The sequence below is a fragment of the Halyomorpha halys genome, unplaced genomic scaffold (genome assembly GCF_000696795.3).
Source record: "Halyomorpha halys isolate HHAL.00 unplaced genomic scaffold, Hhal_1.1 Scaffold198.1, whole genome shotgun sequence".
Lineage (NCBI taxonomy): Eukaryota > Metazoa > Arthropoda > Insecta > Hemiptera > Pentatomidae > Halyomorpha > Halyomorpha halys.
The window spans coordinates 529426-548932 of NW_027113946.1; the positions used below are offsets into that span (position 1 = coordinate 529426).

At 28.8% G+C, this 19507-nt stretch overlaps 1 protein-coding gene across 4 annotated transcripts; it reads left to right on the plus strand.

Moving 5' to 3' along the window:
* The first annotated feature begins 305 nt into the window (after positions 1–305).
* On the plus strand, positions 306–16399 carry Bap60 (Brahma-associated protein 60). 4 transcript variants are annotated; one of them, XM_014418478.3, is made up of 10 exons: positions 306–463; positions 1841–1998; positions 8520–8697; positions 9327–9494; positions 9938–10081; positions 11585–11758; positions 11846–11991; positions 14545–14665; positions 15892–16029; positions 16120–16399. In XM_014418478.3, exons 1-10 carry the CDS (start codon positions 350–352, stop codon positions 16273–16275), a joined length of 1497 nt encoding a protein of 498 aa, XP_014273964.1. In that variant the 5' UTR covers positions 306–349; the 3' UTR covers positions 16276–16399. The 4 variants fall into 4 exon arrangements, with proteins under 4 accessions (XP_014273964.1, XP_024219419.1, XP_014273966.1 ...); XM_024363651.2 differs by having other exon boundaries at positions 9953–10081; XM_014418480.3 differs by having other exon boundaries at positions 8553–8697.
* The last annotated feature ends 3108 nt before the right edge of the window (positions 16400–19507 follow it).

A 19507-nucleotide genomic window follows, 5' to 3' on the forward strand; every position in this document is an offset into this window, starting at 1 on the left:
ATAAAAACTTAAATAAAACTATTAAATTAATAACTTAAAATGAATTAGAAAGTGATAACAATTTTAATAGAGCTATTAAAGCATACGTGACCATGCTTAAAAAACGTTTTCTAAATAGCCTCATGTGGCTCCCCCCTCCATTTTTAAAATTAATATAAATATGATTTACTCCTTTTTACAAATGTCATAAATTTTGTTATCTGCTAATTTTAGTTTAAAAATTATTAATATACACTTAATGTCTTTCTAATAATATTATCTAATATAACTTGTTCGACTTCAGCAATACTAGGGTGCAACACTGAGTATAATATTGGTGAAAAGCCGGCCGTGAGTTAGTGCTTTAAAGATGGCGCAAAGGTTTCCTCCGGCCCAGCCGACTCCCAGCCCCGTTCAGCAACCACAAAGATATCCTTCACCTTCAGGACCTCCCCTCAGACAATATGCAACCCCTACGTTTCCAGTGAGTTTATTTTATATTTTTCACATACCTCTCAAAATAATACTCCTTTGACCGTTATATCAACTGCTGATAAGATGTTTACTGTTGTTGATATTTTAAAAATAAAAATCAGGAAATGTATTTAGCATTCTTTTATATTAACTTAACAAAATTTACAGCATATCTAACGATATATAATAAATAAAAGAACTTTTGTTGTTTGTATGAAGGAATGGCTTAACTGGTTGAGGTATCTGATCAATATAGTTGGAGGTTCTTGTTATTTTACTTAATTCTTACTTCATTCACTTTAAATTGGCTTTGAATGAACTTCCCTGATGATAAAATAAAGTTATTTGTTATATATAAAAGGATGTAGCATTATGTCATTCATTTAACAGTCAGTAGGCCAACTCATTGTGATTGTAAGTTATTGGTTTCATTTCATGTTTTATGCTGTTATGAATTTTCCATGTATGTAGGTAATTTCTTTGCTTAAATTCTCATAGAGCAAGTCAAACAATAACACAAAATCAATAATGAAATTTGAAATTTTGATTAGCTCATGGAAGCTTATTATTTAGGTTATGTTTTCTTTGTTTTGAGGTATTTACTTGAAGCAGGTTAAGATCAAGTAAAGTTCTACCTATATTGCTCATAAATCCTTCTGTTTTATTGATAAAATTTGGTTCGTAAAGCATATATTAGTTGTGTTCTTTTTTTTTTTTTTTTTTCCAACTTTTCCTACACAGTATGTTGATTTTTGTTTCTTTTCTTGATGTCAGCACAGGCATCCAAAGTATAGATTCGGGGTCTTTCTAATTCTTAAGTGTTTTAATTAAGAAATTATATAAAATAGTTTCTATCGAAATCAAATAAAAATAATTCAAGATTCACTTCTTGAAAACTGTTTTGCTATTATTTTATTGTTAGATTTTGTTTACAAATTTCCAGTTTATCTATGCGTATTTAATTGTGTAAATTTTTTGAGTTTATTTTGATTTTTTTATTCTTCTCATATATATTGTTTGAATACATGTATATATGATGTTCACTGTGTTAGTTGAAAACTCATATATTTCCATCTTTTCCTTTGTTTCCAGATTTATTCATTGAATCTCCAATTGTTCTTGTAGTTTTTATTAGAACAATAGTTTTTTGGTATCTGAGTATTTTGTTTTAAGTATAAGAGTTCTCTTAGAATGCATTGACATTTGCTTTTACAACCTATTTCTTGACAGTTATTTAAAACAATATATGTTTAATTTTTTAGACGAACAAGTTATTTAGAAATCAATAACATTACGTATTGGGTTTTTTTTCCCTTTTGTTATATTTTGTTTTATTTTATTTATGTTTGGAATATTGAGTTCTGTTTGATCACCAATTGTGCATTAGTTGCAACAGAGGCCGGGTGGCTTTGTGCAGGGAGGTGGTATGGGAAGCGGGATGATGCCTCGCCCACAGCAGCAACCGTACAACCCTATCAGGCCACCGATACCTCAGTCTCAGAAAAGACCTAGTGATGTTAGGCCCCCACAGCAACCACCAAAAGGGTATGTTTAGTTATTATTATTAAATTTTTTTAATTCCTGAAAATAAGTGTTATAATAGTCTAGTCAAAAATCTGTTTGTTTTTTTTCTTTTTTTATCTATTCAAGTTCTTTAAAGTTTAATAAGTTATTTATACAGTCTTGAAATGACATATATAGCCATAATATTCCAGAATACCCATTTGATTTTACCCTATTTCACTAAAACACACCAATTGATTTTGGTTCTTGGCTGTTATTAAAGGTACAGTTAAACTTTTAAGTTTACACTTAAGTAAACTTTGAGGTATATCTTAGCTAAGCCTGCTTTTTTACATTTGTTTTTAATATTTTGAATTATTGCACCAATTTTCGTTTTAAAGAAATATTACTCAAAATTTTTATATAAATTCTTTTGGTTTTTGTAAATTCACCGATTACCTTGTATTAATGTTGAGGTCTTGTACTTATAAACATTATCGTCCTTGTTTTGTGAATTTTTTTTTTTTTTTTTTATTGTGGAATATTTATGTGTATATTATATTTTATTTGTTCAATGTCTAATCAAAAACCATACAGATATTTTTTCTTTTTTTTTGTTAGATACTTTTAATGTAAAAATAGTTTTTTTATAACAGAAATCAGGAATTGAATTTAATTAATTAAGGTATTTTGATTTTTATCTTGGCTTTTTAAGTTTAAACAATCATAACTTACTTCAGTAATTTCTTTTAATATATCTAATATAATAAATTGTATCCATATAATATCAATGGTCTTTATTAATTGATTACTTCAACTCTAATGTTTCGGCCAATCTGGCCAATCAATTTGTAACTTCCGATCCTAAGGACATCTTAATTTTAATATCACAGTATGCAGTTAAGTTATTAAAATGATTGCAGGCTATTCTGCCTTAGCACAATTTGGTCAATTAAACCAAATCATCATTTGTTGATGATAATAGTTTTAACAGAGTGCAAATAATAATAATAATTATAGGAAGTGTAATAGATTCAATAATTTAAATAGATCCTGTGATATTAAAATTAAGATGTTCTTCGGAACAGCCAGATTGACGGAAACATTAGAGACCTATCAACTATTAAGACTATATGGATACAATTTATTATAATTGATAAGCCAAATCAGTCTCAAACGAGATATTAATATATATAAAATTCATTTAGTATTTCACCTCTTTATTCTAAATTTACGTTAATGGATTTTTCCGTCATACAATGATTATTTTTACCATTATTATTATTATTATGTATTCAAACTACTGTGTGCCAGCTTTGCTAATTAAAAACAAAAACTCACCTGACATGGTTTATGTGACTCTTCAAAAGATAAGCATGTAATTAACATTTTTTTAAATGCTTTACTAAACACTGATATGCTTAGGATCTTAACTAACCTCCAATTTTTCTTGAAAGTAGAGAATGGAACTCAATTAACACCATTTTTTGTTATTAACAAATGCATTTTAAATGAAATGTTTAACAATAACTAACAGAGAAACCAAATATTTTCTTTTAAAAGATTGACTAAATACACATGTTATTACTGCTCTTGCTGAATCATTTTATCTAAAAAAAAAATGCAAAATTTATTATTATAATTTTAACCCTTTTAGTGCTGGGCAAAAAAAAAAAGAGGTGCCGATGCAAAACCGGCCGAATTTCACAATTTTACTGGGGTTTGGAAAAAGGATCTTAAAAACAAAACACAATATTTGCATAATTCAAAAAACAGTGTATTATTGACAAAATAGAGAATAAAACAATGACACTAATTTTTCTATATTCTTTGAAAATTCTACAAATAAAAATTGAGTTATCTCTTAGAAAACGTATTTCCTCATTACTTTATATAGACCATTTATTTAAATTTTTATTTAAAAAAAAAAAAATAAATAGATCCATACAATTTATAAAATACATATAGATGATGGAAAAACATCTGTCTGTCGAAGTCTGCGTGGAATTTTAATTAAAACATAAAAATAAAACTTTTAAGATATACGTTATTAAAACGATAATTTTTATTTGTCAATAGTTTAAAATAACATACAGTATTTCAGTTACCGCAACAAGGCAATTGTGACAACTGTTTGTCGTTACTCCCTCAAATACTAACCTACTGAGCTCTTTCCTGCATAGCCCGGCATGTATAATTGCTAAAAGCTCTCCAACCAATTATAGCCTTTTATCAAAGTGAATAATTGTTCTGTAGAGCAGGTCCATTGCCCAAAATATTTTAATATTATTTTGCTATACATGGAACATGCTTCCAAGAAGTGAAATATATCTTCCTTTTTATAGGAGTTACAGACCGAACAATGTGGACCATTTATTACAAAGTATATACTACGTTTCCAAAAAATTTTGTAACAAAATTAATAATATTGCATAACAAAAATAAAGAATAACTCCAAGATACATGGTAAGTGCCAGACGGATTATCTCATCCAAAACAACTGAAAAACTTAATTTTTTTTAATTTTCTTGTAATGAAATTAGACCATTTATAACATATTATAAATTTATTTTGAGATAGAGTTCCTTGTAATGCGAATAGTAAAGTGCTACTAGGTATGGGCCGATATTTGATATATCGGCCTCCAGCACTGAAAGGGTTAATAAATGCTAAACAGAAAATTATAAAGTGAGATATTCAGCTTTTCCTTTGCTTTGTGATGCACAAATATACCACTTGAAATCTAATTTGTAGCTGTCAATTACAGGTTTAGAAAATTTTTAGGAATGTTTATAAATAAGAAGATGGTCCAGATGGGCGGGCAAAAAATGTACTAAAATAGCAGAAAAAATATTTATGTTATTTGGCCTATTCATGATGTAGTGTTAAATATTAAGTATGGTAAATGTTGTTACTTATAATTTTTTCGATATAATAAAGTCTTCAACAGCTTTGTCTCATCATCTTTCCTTCATCTCGCTTGTTTCTTGTTTACTCTGCTTCTTTTTACCATTAATTTACTATTATTTGTATCCATTACCTTATTAGAGTTTAAGAACATAAAAAACAACACAAACCAAACCCCAACTACGAACAACTAATCTATCGAAAAGACAATAGACAAAATGGTGTGGAGCTCAGCTGGTCTGTTAAAGAAGGAAATATTCCTCCATTTAGCACAGCTTTTTCCATTTAACACACTTGAAGATGTTCAACTTAAGATCATGAATAACCCTAGTATTAATAAATAGTTTTTCTGTTACTTTTGTACTTTTTTTTTAACCACAATGTGGGTCATCATCCTACAATCATCACATATGGCTAACTAATAACCTTCCATATTAATAAATAAAAGTAACTTTGACTTGTTTTTGAAGTTATGAGAAGTTTTTTTAACTTTTTTTTTTAAGTTCTTACATTTTGTTTTTCAATCTTTTAATGGAAATAGAAATAAATTTACTCACTAAATTATTAAATTTCTCGTTTTCCTTTCCTGTTTAATTTCTACAAGTATACCAGTAATTTATTGAAATTTCTTTTAACATTTTTATCTAACAATGTTGTTGTGGTCTGAGCATTAATATTCTTAAAAGCTTACTAATTATATTAATTTCATTGTTTTGCTAATTAAATTCATTGTTAATCTAATTCATTTTATAATCAGTGGCTTCTTTTCCAAGTAAAGTTCTAACATTATATTTTCATATTTGATTCAATCTCATTTATTATTTCATTTTGATTTTCTCAATACTGCTGTAATTCAAAGATGTTAACTATTTGACATACTTAATAATAAAGAAAACAAAGTATGTATGAAATGCATTACCTATTTTGGTTTATCAAGATAAAGTAAAACCATTTATCTATATCATCGAGATACAAAACATCATTTTTAAAGAATCAAGGTGGATATTTATATATAATGGAATCTGATTGTAATGCATCTCAAGAGGTTTTGAAAGAAAAAAAAATCCATTATATTGAGTTTTTTAAAATTAAGTTTTATTTTATTGAGGTTCACATGGCCAAAACTTTGTTACATTGAGGTTCACGCCTTAATTTGTTGACCTCGGTATAATGAATTCTATGAAATTCAACTTCTTAAAAACAATTTCTGTTGATTTTAGAAATAATAATCACTGTGTAATTAAAATATGTGCGTAGAATATACAGTCTTATTTTGCAAAAAGTAGGAACTTGCTATCTATTGAAAATTGTTCTACATTAAATAAATATATACAAATATTTACATACACTTAGGTATTATTCATTGTTGTCTCAATGCTTAGAGCACACAGTTTAGTGTCCACCATCATTACTAAACCACACGTACAGCACACTTCCATTGTAAATATAACTTAATGGATAAGGTTATAACAATAGATGAAACTGACTATGTTACTATGAAGACAGGAATGGAAAGAAAGTTAGAGAAAAGTTCGGAATGATACATGTCACGGAACATTCATTCGTAATACTGAAGTACATGCAGACAATTTAATATGTATAAAAGTTCTTTCCACTTTATAGAGGCTACTGTTGCAAAAATTTATCGTATTGAGTTTTTGTTTAGATGTTCTATTTATTAGGTATAGGTCATTTTTCATTGAATTCTATTGCTAATTCAATATTTCAAAAAATTCTTTATATTAAGCAACATTACGTCATGGTTCCAATCCATTAAAATACTTATCTTGTTCAAATAATTATGTTTTAATTTCTCAGTATCATTAATTGGCAATTAAGACTTCATTTTAAAAAAAGTTTTATTAGATGAAATTATCCGGCCACAGATATGGACAACATAGTTATCTGTTCTTAAGGTTAAAAAAACATACGACACAAAAGAATAATTATTGGATTGTACATTATTAAAGTTATCATGATTTATTGTTTAATTGTCTCCTTGCTGTACTTGTATTCATGTTCTTGCCCTATTAGAAATATCTTTACTTTTTTTAACCATTTTTTCCTTGTCTTTCTTTATTATTATAATATGGTGCCGTTATTTATATTTAATTAACAATATAATTGTTCTCACCAGTTATCAAAATGTTAATGTCTTCCTATGTTATTCAATTTATCAAGGTTCATCTTTTACATGGTTAGATCCCGAGTAATATTTGTAACTTAATAATTCTTTATTATCTGCATTATTTGTGTTTTTACATTCATGTCAAAATGAATTATAGTTTAGTTTCTTATTGAGCTTACCCCTTATATTTAAACGTATATCTGAGGTACATATTAAGTGTAACATTATCCCCCATTTCACGACCTTAATTGATAACTATGGGTTGGGCTGTGTTAAGAAAAACTGTGCCAAGAGCGAGTAATTAGAATTACTTAAATTGTTGATTTAAAAAAAAATGCTGTAAATATAATCATTAAAAAATTAATGATGTTATAACTGAAAAATGGATATGTTTATCTGAAGGTAATAAATGAAACAATTATCATTCTTAAGGCAGGTGCCCCTTGTCTATCCATCAACATGGCCCTTGCTGTGGTTACCTGAACAAGAAATTTTTGAGGTTCTTGTAATCTGTTCTTATGTTCATTTTATTATTTATTTTATTTTAATTCTGCAAAATTTTGAAACTTCTTACTACCTTTTATTAATATTATACATGTCGTTAAAAATAAATATCTAATACTTAGGATATGAGAAATATTCAATGAGCGCAATTTTTTTTTTTTTTTAAATGAAGTACTTTTAGGGATTAAAAGGGAAAAACAGGTTTATTTACAGATAGTATTATGGTTTATTTGCAGTTATGATTTCGCTGTAAAACAATCCATATCTTCTGAAGATCTTCAAAGGTATAATATTTTGTACCCAAATTGTTTTGATTCTTTTTGTTACTTCTTTCTAAGTGGAGCTTGTTAAAATTACAACTATTGAAATTATCGGTTTATTTCAGAAATAGTTCAATATATTGTATTTATTCAACAGTTATTGATAGTTCAGTGGAATGTTTTGCATGTAGATCACAACAACATTGTGGTTTGAAAACAGAAAACGAGCTATTTTGGCATTTGTATCCAGAGTGTCTACTGGACCTGGAAAACCTCTAAAATTTAGGGAATTCTTTAAACCTAGATGTGAAGGTAAGGGATGTGAGCATATATTGTCATATATCAGAATTATTATTTATCATAACTTCGTGTGATAGTGAAATACAAGTGTACGTATGACATGTCCAAAGTACTATGGTGTATTCATTGATTCTTTGTCATAAACAATAATCTGTATTATTTCAAAAATTCATAGAACTTCGTTTTCTATTGTCAATTAGCATATGAATTAATAATCTTTGTCATTTATTGCGTAATAATATATCATTACATACATATTTCATCCGCTTAAAACAATCTAGAATTTTTCTAAAAAAAAAAAAAAGGAATTCCATGAAAGGTTTTGGTAGACACCCTGGGATCATCATTTTGATTTTAATACTTATGATCGGGACTGTCTATGTCTAAAGGATTATGCATGATGTAGTTAGTGGTGTTTGGGTTTGAATGCTAACGTAGCGGTGCAAATTGGTGCTGGCACACAGGGAGTTTCCTCACACATCCGCTGGTGGAAGTAGTGGCAAGAAGAAGAAGAAGCTGGCAGATAAGATCTTACCCCAGAAGGTGCGAGACCTGGTGCCGGAGTCACAAGCTTATATGGACCTACTGGCATTCGAGAGGAAACTGGATTCTACGATCATGAGAAAGAGGCTCGATATTCAGGTACCTATTACAGGAAATTTTAAGAAATATTTTTATTTATATTAGTGTTAAGCAGAGGTGGTTTTTAGCCTAATGTCTATACTGATTTCTCCCCAAAGTCCCAAGAGATCAAAGACCTACATTGCTTACACAATCACAAAGCATTGTTTTAATGTTCAGTTTTACCATTTTTATCATGGTATATTTCTTAACTGGGCATTATATAAAAATATCTTATTATTATTTTGTATGATTTTATTATCTACCGTATTATTTATTATTTTGTCATTGGCTACGGAAATAGAAATGTACACGAATTTAATTACATGTAAATGTAATTATTATATATTATAAATATATGTGTCTGTGTGTATATATATATATATATATATATATATATATATACATATATATACACATACATATATAGTTATTAATGCTGTTTTACTTTTTCTTGCCATTGGCTCAATGATTTTTGAAAAGAAACTGATACAAAGTTTTTTAGTTAAAAAAGGTGCCTTGTAAAGTTTCTCCAAGGACCTTATAAATGATTTCTGGTGTACTTTGATGACCCATTAAAGTAACTGGCTGAACAATTTACTAATGTAACCCTGAATTACATTAACAGGAGTTTGTTTTCCATTTTACAGGAAGCATTAAAACGTCCCATGAAGCAAAAAAGGAAATTACGTATATTTATTTCTAATACTTTCTATCCAGCCAAAGAGGCAACAGAGACAGAAGAAGGCAGTGTAGCATCCTGGGAGCTGAGAGTCGAGGGAAGACTGTTGGAAGATTCTAAAAATGATCCTAACAAGGTTTCTTGGCAAACAAATTTTATAACTTTTAATGCATTAAAACTTTAGTTAAAGAGATGCTGTCTAAAAGTTTCAGGAATTATTAAAGTAAAACAGCCCTTATCATAATGCGGGCAAGTATGTAGCAGTTCATATTTTTTCTATAACTTTAGCCACATTCCAGGTAATTTAACAAAATCGGCAATGTATTTTGGATTGATGTCGTTTAAACTTGTCTTCATAAACAGTTAGTTTCACTCTTTATTTCCATAGAACCATTATCACCAAACTACGGAACCAATATTATATTGGTTTAATAATTCATTTAAATCAATTTGTCTACTCATTTATTAATTGTATACTGCTAAGCAAAAGATATTGCACCTCACTTAAATTTCTTAAAAGTCCTGTTATTTTCGGATAGCATCTTACATGTAGTTTTGAACAATAGATAATTGAAGTAGCCTCCACCGTTGCAGGTGAAGAGGAAGTTTTCCTCATTCTTTAAAAGTCTTGTAATCGAGTTAGACAAAGAGCTGTATGGGCCAGATAATCACCTTGTTGAATGGCACAGAACTCCTACCACGCAAGAAACAGATGGTTTTCAGGTATGTTTAGAATTAGTGTATTTACCTTCTAATAAACCTTAATAAACAAAAATTTAATGATAATAAAATACAAACAAATGAAAAAATATATCCTATTATCACAAAAACAAATGAATCACAAAGTAATAAAATATTTATACAAGTATACAAACTAATACTTCTTTTAGTTTTAATAAACAAATGATTAAATCTTTTAATTATTTGAAACAAAAAAAAAAAATAGTAACTCACTGCAGGGGGTCGTGGGTTTTGATATACGCATATCAACAATACATCTTCAGTCTAATATATCATCCAAGATGGTCGCTCTTCATGCTAATAACAATGAAACAGGTTGATTTAAGAATGACCATGAGTCGGTGGGTGAGAGCTCTAAAGCCTGACAGCTCCGAACACAGGATTGAAGAATAGTGGCGAGTTGGTGGGTGAGGCAGCTCCAATGCCTCGTAAATACTAACTGCCGACTGTATCCATGCCCTAATCCCACTTCCTGCAGTACTGTATACATGCTACACCACAGTGATGTATATTCATATACATGTACCACAATAAACCAACCTCCGTTTGTCCCTTATTTTACTTAACAAATTTAAAATACAAAGTAAGTTATAACTTTAAAAATGAACTTGGACAAGTAGAAAAATCACTTGGAAAGTAAATAAAAAAATTAAATTGAAAAGAAACCAAACTTTTGGGCTTTAACAGCCAGTATCACAACACAAAAACTTGAGACCTGTATTTTTTGTACATAGTATAATCTTGGTAATCCAAACTAATTGCTGCAGGAGGGTATTCAGATTAAAGAAATTATTAGGAAAAATGGTGTAAAAAAAATTCAACAGTATGAGTATACAAAACTATTTTTATTTATTTATTTTTTTTTTAACCTATTTTATTGGAAATTTAACCGTTAGAAGTCTTAAAAAGAGAAGAAAAATTGTTTTCTTTCATTCCTTTAGACATTCCCAGTAATCTAAGTGATAATTTAATTTGTTAAAACTATAATATTGTTAATTTATAAGTGAAAAAAGTAGAAATAAAAATAAAAAAATATTCTTTGTATGGATTTGATTAAAACGAAAAACGAGTTCACCAATAAAATTTGTATTGTTCATATTTCTGCTATCAATTGAATTAGTTTTACGGAATTAAATGAATTATGCAATAGACATTACATATTTTGAATTCAAACCAAATTTATTATGAACATTTTCAAAGGAATTAGATTACCTGTTATCAAAACTGTAAAAATTACCACTTTTGATTTCTACAGTTATAGCAGTAACTTTCCTATAGATCGGGAAGTTAAAAATGTCCTTTACACACGTGCATTTGAAAAATGTTATTTTCTGTTTAGTTTTCTAAAAAAAAAAAGTAACTTTTTTTTTTTTTACAGCAATTTGGATTACTGAGATTACTTTATAATTTGTTCCCACCATCACCTAAATTGACATTTTCGTTTAAAATTTTGGTAAAGGTCTGTAATTTTTTTTTTTTTTTTAGGTTAAAAGACCAGGTGATAAAAATGTCAGATGTACCATCCTACTGCTTTTGGATTATCAGCCTTTACAGTTCAAGCTTGATACCCGACTTGCTCGTCTTCTGGGAGTTCACACTCAAACAAGGCCTGTAATTATAAGTGCACTTTGGCAATATATTAAAACACACAAACTACAAGTATGTAAAAACAAAAATAATACTTTAAATTCCTATATGTTTAATATTCATTGTGGGCTAGTTTATAATTATTAATGTTACTTTTAGGATCCACATGAAAGAGAGTACATAAACTGTGACAAATATCTGGAACAGACATTTAGTTGCCCCAGGATGAAGTTTGCTGAGATACCGCAGCGCCTCAATCCTCTACTTCATCCTCCAGATCCCATTGTTATCAACCATATTATCAGGTATGCTATCATAGTATCCTCTTTAAGAGGATCCTGATATATGAGGGTACTATGATTGTAGGAAGAGGGAGTTTGTTTAATCGCCATGGCTGATTTTTGTAAAAACATGTTCCTTATAGTCGTACTAACACCTTATTATTGGTAAATTATATGCTTAATTTCCTCTTTTATTAATAACTTTCTGAAAACACTTAAAGGTTCTATTCATCTCCAAACTATAAATATCTCTTCTCATATTTAAAGTTAATATGGTATAATCTTTACATGTCTTGTTCTTCTTAAAAAATGGCTTAATTGTTCATATTTTAATCTATATAATTGATTGGAGAAGATGGTCGGTGGGGTGCGTTCAGCAAAGAAAAATATAAATAAACAAAAAAATATTTATTCATGCTAGTTAATGTTTTTGTTTATTAATGTTTTTCTTTGCTGACCGTACTCTCCGGCCATATTCTCCAATCAGTAATCTACGGTCAACTATCTACACCTCATAATAATATATAAATGTATAGGTAAATTTGCCTAAAAGGGTTTATGGAAGTCATATTTTATTGGAATCTGTGGCTGAAATATTGTTATTGTTGCTGCAGTATGTGGAAGTTTGATGAAATACTTTTGAATTCCCAGGAGATTCATGTTTTGTGGAATGTTGTCAGATTACTCAGAGGTAATCCAGTGACCAAGTCAATTCTGCCTCTTAGTCTATAAATGCACCACTCCATCATTCACTCTTTACTATTGTTAGTGTAATAATGCGCATATTTCAGTCAAAATGTATCATTAAGGAGTCAATTCCTTCTTCATTGATATCTTATAAGTATGATCCTGTTAAATTTATTTTTTGGTTCACTTAAAATATCAGTAGTTCAGGAAAAAACGAAAAAATCTCTACTTTTCGTAAACTTAATGCTAATACTTTTTTTTTATTAGGGTATTGCATACTTTCATCTATATAAACCGCATCATTGTAAAAATAAATCTATTATATGAATCGCTATGTTATCTAGACTTAAACTAGTTAATAAGGAGAGGCTATGCATGTGGACTCGCCAATTTCCATGAAACATTGTGGTAATGCTAGGTCGAAAAATATTAGGCTCGTGTCCGAGGATTCTTGCTAATGCACTCAAGGAGCCGGAAATAATATTTTAAATAATTTTAAATATTTTTGTATTATCATATGCCGCCTTTGCTCTGCATACACCTAAGTTATTTTATTCCAATCAATATTTTTTTTTTTATAATAAAGATGATTGTTTATTGTATTATTAAATGACTTTAAATGTACAAAAACCAAAAGTCGCTTCCAGTAAAGTAGACCAAAAAAAATTTTGTTTATGAAAAATCTAGTCAGATTCATTTTTAGCGACTCTTGAAACTCTTAAATACAATTTTTCATATTTTTAAAAAAAGGATTTTTTTTTTTTTCTTCTAATGTCCTGCATTCACAAAATTAATACATAACTCCTCATAATATTATCCAAATCAAATGTAACTAAAAATGTTGGAAAGCCGAATTTCTGCTATTTCAACTCACATGAATATCTTTTAGAATTAATACCCTTTTATGGGATAAAAAGCAATATCAAATAATGAAAATTTGTTTATGAAGGGAAGGTACAGTTCGTACCATTACTTGCAGTTTAGACGGCTCTAAACCTCTTTTAAGTTTCGTGCAGATTGGTGGTGTTGTCCTTTACCAAGTTATTGCAATTTTTATGATTTTAGAAAAGAAAAAAAAATGAAGGTGAAAGCCCAGTAAGGCTAAAGTTCTGGGCAAAATAAAATTTATTTTTTTATTATAAAAATTCAGCGTTCCAACAGTTGTAGTTATGTTGGATTTGGATAGCATTATGAGCAGTTATGAATTTATTTCATGAATACAGGATATTGGAAAAAAATAAAAATAATTTATTCAATTTATATGAAAATTTGTTCTTAAGAGTTTCAAGAGCCGCGAAAAAAGAATCTAACTAGATTTTTCCTTTGTTCTTCAGGACAAATTTTGGTTTTTGTAATACTTTGTACATTTAATACAATAAGCAATCTTTTGTCCTAAAGCAATTGATTATAATATAATAACCATTAAATATATGCAGAGAAATAGGCAAAGAGGGCGTGTGATAACTTAAAAAAACAATTTTTCATGGCTCCCGGAGAGTATTACCAAGAACCCTTGGACATATGTCTAATATTTTTTTACCCAGTATCACCAAAGAAAGTTTCATTGAAATTAATGATCCCAGGTGCTTAGTTTCCCCTTGTAAAAGTCAAGTAAACGGTCAGTCTAAAAGATAATAGGACAATTGGTAATTAAATATTTTATAAACAGAACTATTGCCTTTAAAATAATAACTGTATAAGACAACAAATAAGTTTTAGTTGGACTAAATAATATTTTGTCCAGAATGTAGAAATAAAAAGAAATGAGAAGTTCTAAGATTTTCTTCTTTTAAAATAAATAAATAATAAAATATTATACCCTTAGACTAAGGTTGAATAATGAAAGATATTTTTACTTTTTTTTTTAAATTTTATGTATTTTAACTTTAGTGTTGAAGGTACTGAACAGAAACAAACAGCGTGTTATGACATCGATGTAGAAGTTGATGACACATTAAAAACACAGATGAATAACTTTCTCTTATCGACAGCCAGTCAGCAAGAAATACAGGTGATATGATTTTCTGATTATTTGAAAGTTAACTTCTAAAATTCAGCCTCTTCAGAATTTATTCATATAAGAGTCTCATAAATTAATTAAGTTACTAAAAAAAAATCTTTCATGTTAAACTTTTTAAATTTATGATTTTATACTAGTTTTTCCGTTGATGTACAAGTTTTTTTTTCTGAGTAATTAAATGTCTATTAAGGTCTGAAATAAGTATCTTTTCATAAATCTCACCCTTGTGATTTAAATTATTTAGAATAGAAAGCCTTGAGTCATAGAAAATTTTCCACCTGACTCCTTAGATAATATTTATTGTTATAGTATAAGGTAGTTTCATTCCAAATTTAGTGTTTTTATTCATGATGCCACAATAATACTAAAGTAAAGTTCATTATATATATATATCAGTTTTTACTCTCTCTTACCTATATATAAATAAATATATAAGCTATGAAAGCACAAGCGACCTAAGGTGCATGCTGGATTTTGAATCAGACAGTCAGTGCCAAGTTGGCATGCATATAGTCAATCCTTTGTACTCTTATAATACTAAGCAGTTTCTTATTTTTCTTTTCCACTGGAAAAATTGTTGTTGCTAATGGACCAGAATCTAGTGAAATCAGTAAAAGTGGATGACAATAGTGTATCTATAAGGTTTCCGTCATCCTGACATACACCTGGAGCATTGTTGGCGAGTCCTTTTCAAATAATTTTCTTACTGGATCATTATTCCTGGAGATCACTTTGATAAATTTAGGCCTTTTAAAATTTTAATTTTTGTACCACACAGAATATGAACAGATTGAGTGGCTGTCGTTGTTGTCTGAAACTAGAATGAACAAATTATGATCAATCCCACTTATTATTATGTGAGTTCAAATGATTATACTCACATCGACTCGGCAACGGTTTACGCCAACTGTCTAACTCAGAACGAAAACCAGCGTGCATCTTGGACATACCCTAACCCATCTAGTTGCGTACACAATCATTTCATTTTATTTTGACTAAAAACAGAATTATTCATATAGGCATCAAACATCTATACGAAAAAATAGTGCGAAATATTGTAGTATTTAAGATTTTGTGGATTAGGCCACTTTTACTTGTGATAGCTTTAGCTGTTGTTGAGTTGTTGAGCAGAAATCAATCCTACTCAAAGTAGCTGCATAGCTAGTGGAAGTTGTGTGATATACATCCTATATTAATTAGTTTCATTTATGTTTTAGAGTCTTGATAATAAAATACATGAAACTGTTGAAACAATAAATCAGTTAAAGACCAACAGGGAGTTCTTCTTGAGCTTCGCTAAAGATCCTCAGCAATTTATTAATAAATGGATAATATCTCAAACCCGCGATCTTAAGGTAATAATTTTTTTTTTCTTTAATTCCCTTCTATATACTCATTTTCCCCCTTTTTAAATTGTTATTGTAATATTCTTATATTATTTTTAGACAATGACTGATGTTGTTGGAAATCCCGAAGAAGAAAGGCGAGCAGAATTCTATTATCAAAACTGGGCTCAAGAAGCCGTCTGTAGATATTTTTACACAAAAGTGCAACAAAAGAGGGCAGAATTAGAACAAGCTCTTGGCATCAGAAATACTTAAACTTTTTTTTGTGTTTTCTTTCTTTTTTTTTATTTTAAATGTACATTTAGGAATTTTTTACTCCTTTATATTCGATCACATTATAATCATTTTATTTGTTAATAATATATTTTTTAACACACAATATTTGTTTATTTAAGTCCTAATGTCATATATCAAATGTAATTGGTGTTTCTGGTTTAACAATGTATTATCAGTATGTTAAATTAAATTAAATGTTGTTTTGAAGTTTCATAAGATTTAACTTTCTTTAATCTTATTTTTTCTACAATTTATGTACTAGTCATGAATTTGTATAAAGCAATATTAAAAGTGTGTTTAGTTATGCAATGTGCTTATTTAAAACTCATTATCATAACTTTGAATTCCAGTTGTTCAAACAAATTTGTTGATTTATGAAAACTATACTCAGGAACCATTAGATCCCCAGATGTAAAAATGACTGTTTTCCAACCAAATATTTGTTTTATTATTTCTTTGATATAAAATATAATTAGTACTCAAAGGATATTCCATTATTATCTACTGTTATTAGCCCATTCTTAATCCCACACTGGTACCATTCTTTGGGATGGCTTACAAAGAACTCTTGGACCGAAATTATAACTTCCACAAAATTATCAAATTTTTTCCCTTGAAGGAAATAGGCCACGGATCGTAACAAGTATTGATCCGATGGTGCAAGGTCTGAATTATATGGTGGATGAGGCAGAAGTTCTTTAAACTTTTCTTTGGTTTGATGGGAAGTGATTGCTGAGGAGTAAGTTTGTGAGTAACAGTCTACTGCTCTTTTTCACCTTCCCCATGGAGAGTAGATAGCGACTAACAGTATCTTTCGATACACAACACTCCCTGGCAAATTCACAAGTACTTGTGGACAGATTTGACTCGACAGCTTCCTGCAGAATCTCATCAATATCCATTAATGGTAGCCCGTAGCCCTTCTTCCTTTCCGTCTTATCTCCACTGCTAAATTTTTCAAACAAACGCTGTGCAGTGAGCTGATCAAGGACACTTTCCCCTTCATATGAATAATAATCATGAGTTGCCTCAGTGGCTGTGAAATGTTTTTTCCAGTAATACCTTAAAATTACGAGAATTTTGTAGGACACTGTCATGTTTCTTCTTTGAAACAAATAACTAACTGAGGCTTTTTTTGAAGAAGTTGACTCATTCAACAAGCTTAGAGAATGTTCTAAAGGGATTAGTATTGGTATATATTAAATAAAATTAAAATATTTACAGTCCTTCGAATTCTTGAATTTGATAAAATGGTCTCTTTTTTTATACACCCCATTACTATAAAGTAGTTTGTAATATTTATCTTATAGTAGTTTTTATATTTGCAAATGAATTTTTTTCTGAACAGCTAGAAATCAATTTATTTTTGCAAATATCATGAAAACTACTACTCCTATGAAGAAATACATTGTAGCACATTAAACTAGCTTTAATTTGAATGCTAATGGACATAATATAATTTTCATGATTCCTGAGATACAGCTTTCTTACTATAAACTCACTAACTACTACTTTTTCAGTACATTTTTTATAAAATGTTGCTTTTAAAAAAACTGTCTTGGAAACTATTAAATGAAACACCTCTACCAGGGCTCATAGTACAAGAGCTGGAAAGAAAAAAAGGCAGTTATTTCACCCCAATTTTTTATTACTTTAAATGACGAAGACGGGAAGAAAAAAAGGCAGTTATTTCACCACAATTTTTTATTACTTTAATGAAAATTATGTATAATTACTAGTCAAAATTGATGAGTGCCAAGTATAGGTAGGAGGAATAATAAATGGTTGTTTTAAAATGATAAAAAAATTAATTTTTCATTTGGAGCTCTCTATCTTTAGAAGTACCAACAACACAAGAAAACCTAAGAGGACGTAATTTAAAGTAGAGTCAATTTGCTAAGATATGAGCCTTGATAGAGTTATTTACATCCAATAGTTCTCGAGATATAGCTTCTTAAAAATCAACATTTCATAAAAATGTACAGAATGTATTGAAAGATAATTAGCTGGTGAATTTATTTTGAGAAATCTTTATCTCAGGAGCTATGTGACGTATAGACGTCTATTAGCACTCATATTAAAGCTAGTTTAATAGACTATAAAGTAAATTATGACTTTTATCTTCATAGTAGTAGTTTTCATGATATTTGCTAAAATATATTGATTTATAGTTGTTCAGATAATAAGTTTGATTTATGAAAAACTTTATTTCAGAAACCATAAGATGTTAGTCAGCACTTAAATTAAAGCTATTTCCCATTAAATTCCATTTAAACATTTCCCATAAAATACTTTTAACCTTTATCTTTGTAGGAGTAGTAGTTTTTATGATATTTGACAAAATGTTAATTTCTAGTTGTTCGAATAAAATGTTTGATTTTTGAAAATATTTATGTCTAGAACCATGAGACGTACATATGTCTGCCAGCACTCAAAATAAAGGAAATTTAACTTATACTTTTAATAATTTAACTATAAAGTAGTTTTTAAGATATCTGCCTATAAATATAAATTTGTCAGAACAACTATAAATCTATATGTATATATAGTTGACCGTAAAAATTGATATATAAGGGTTGCGGTCAAAGGAGAAACAACTATTTTTGTTTCTCCTTTGACCGCAACCCTGACCATCTTATATATAAATCAATTTATTTTAGCTAATATCATGAAAACTACTACTTCTGCTAAGATAAACTTCTTAAACTACTTTATAGCCCATTAAACTAACTTTAAGTTGAGTGCTAATAGACATCTGTACGTCGAATGGTTTTTGAGATATAGATTTCTCAAAATAAATTCACTAATTATCTTTCAACACATTCTGTACAACATTTTTATGAAATGTTGCTTTTTAAGAAGCTATATTTCTAGAACTATTTAAGGTAAATAACTATTAGGGCTCATATTTTAGCAAATTGACTCTACTTTAAATGACATTCTCTTAGGTTTTCTTGTGTTGTTGGTACTTTTAAAGATATAGAGCTCCGAATGAAAAATTAATTTTTTTTATTGTTTTAAAACAGCCGCCATTTTTTATTCCCCCTACCTATACTAGGCAGACTCATCAGTTTTGCCTAGTAATTATACACAGTTTTCATTAAAGTAATCAAAAATTGGGGTGAGATAACTGACTTTTTTCTCCTCTTGGAGTCTTGTACTATCATATTTTGGCAAATTTACTCTACTTGAAATAATGTTCTATTAGGTT

Coding starts and splice junctions, on each gene's coding strand:
- Bap60 (XM_014418478.3), top strand. CDS start 350: ATGGCGCAAAGGTTTCCTCCGGCCCAGCCGACTCCCAGCCCCGTTCAG. Junction 11,759..11,845: donor TTAAAACACACAAACTACAA/GTATGTAAAAAC, acceptor TGTTACTTTTAG/GATCCACATGAAAGAGAGTA. Junction 14,666..15,891: donor CCAGTCAGCAAGAAATACAG/GTGATATGATTT, acceptor TTTATGTTTTAG/AGTCTTGATAATAAAATACA.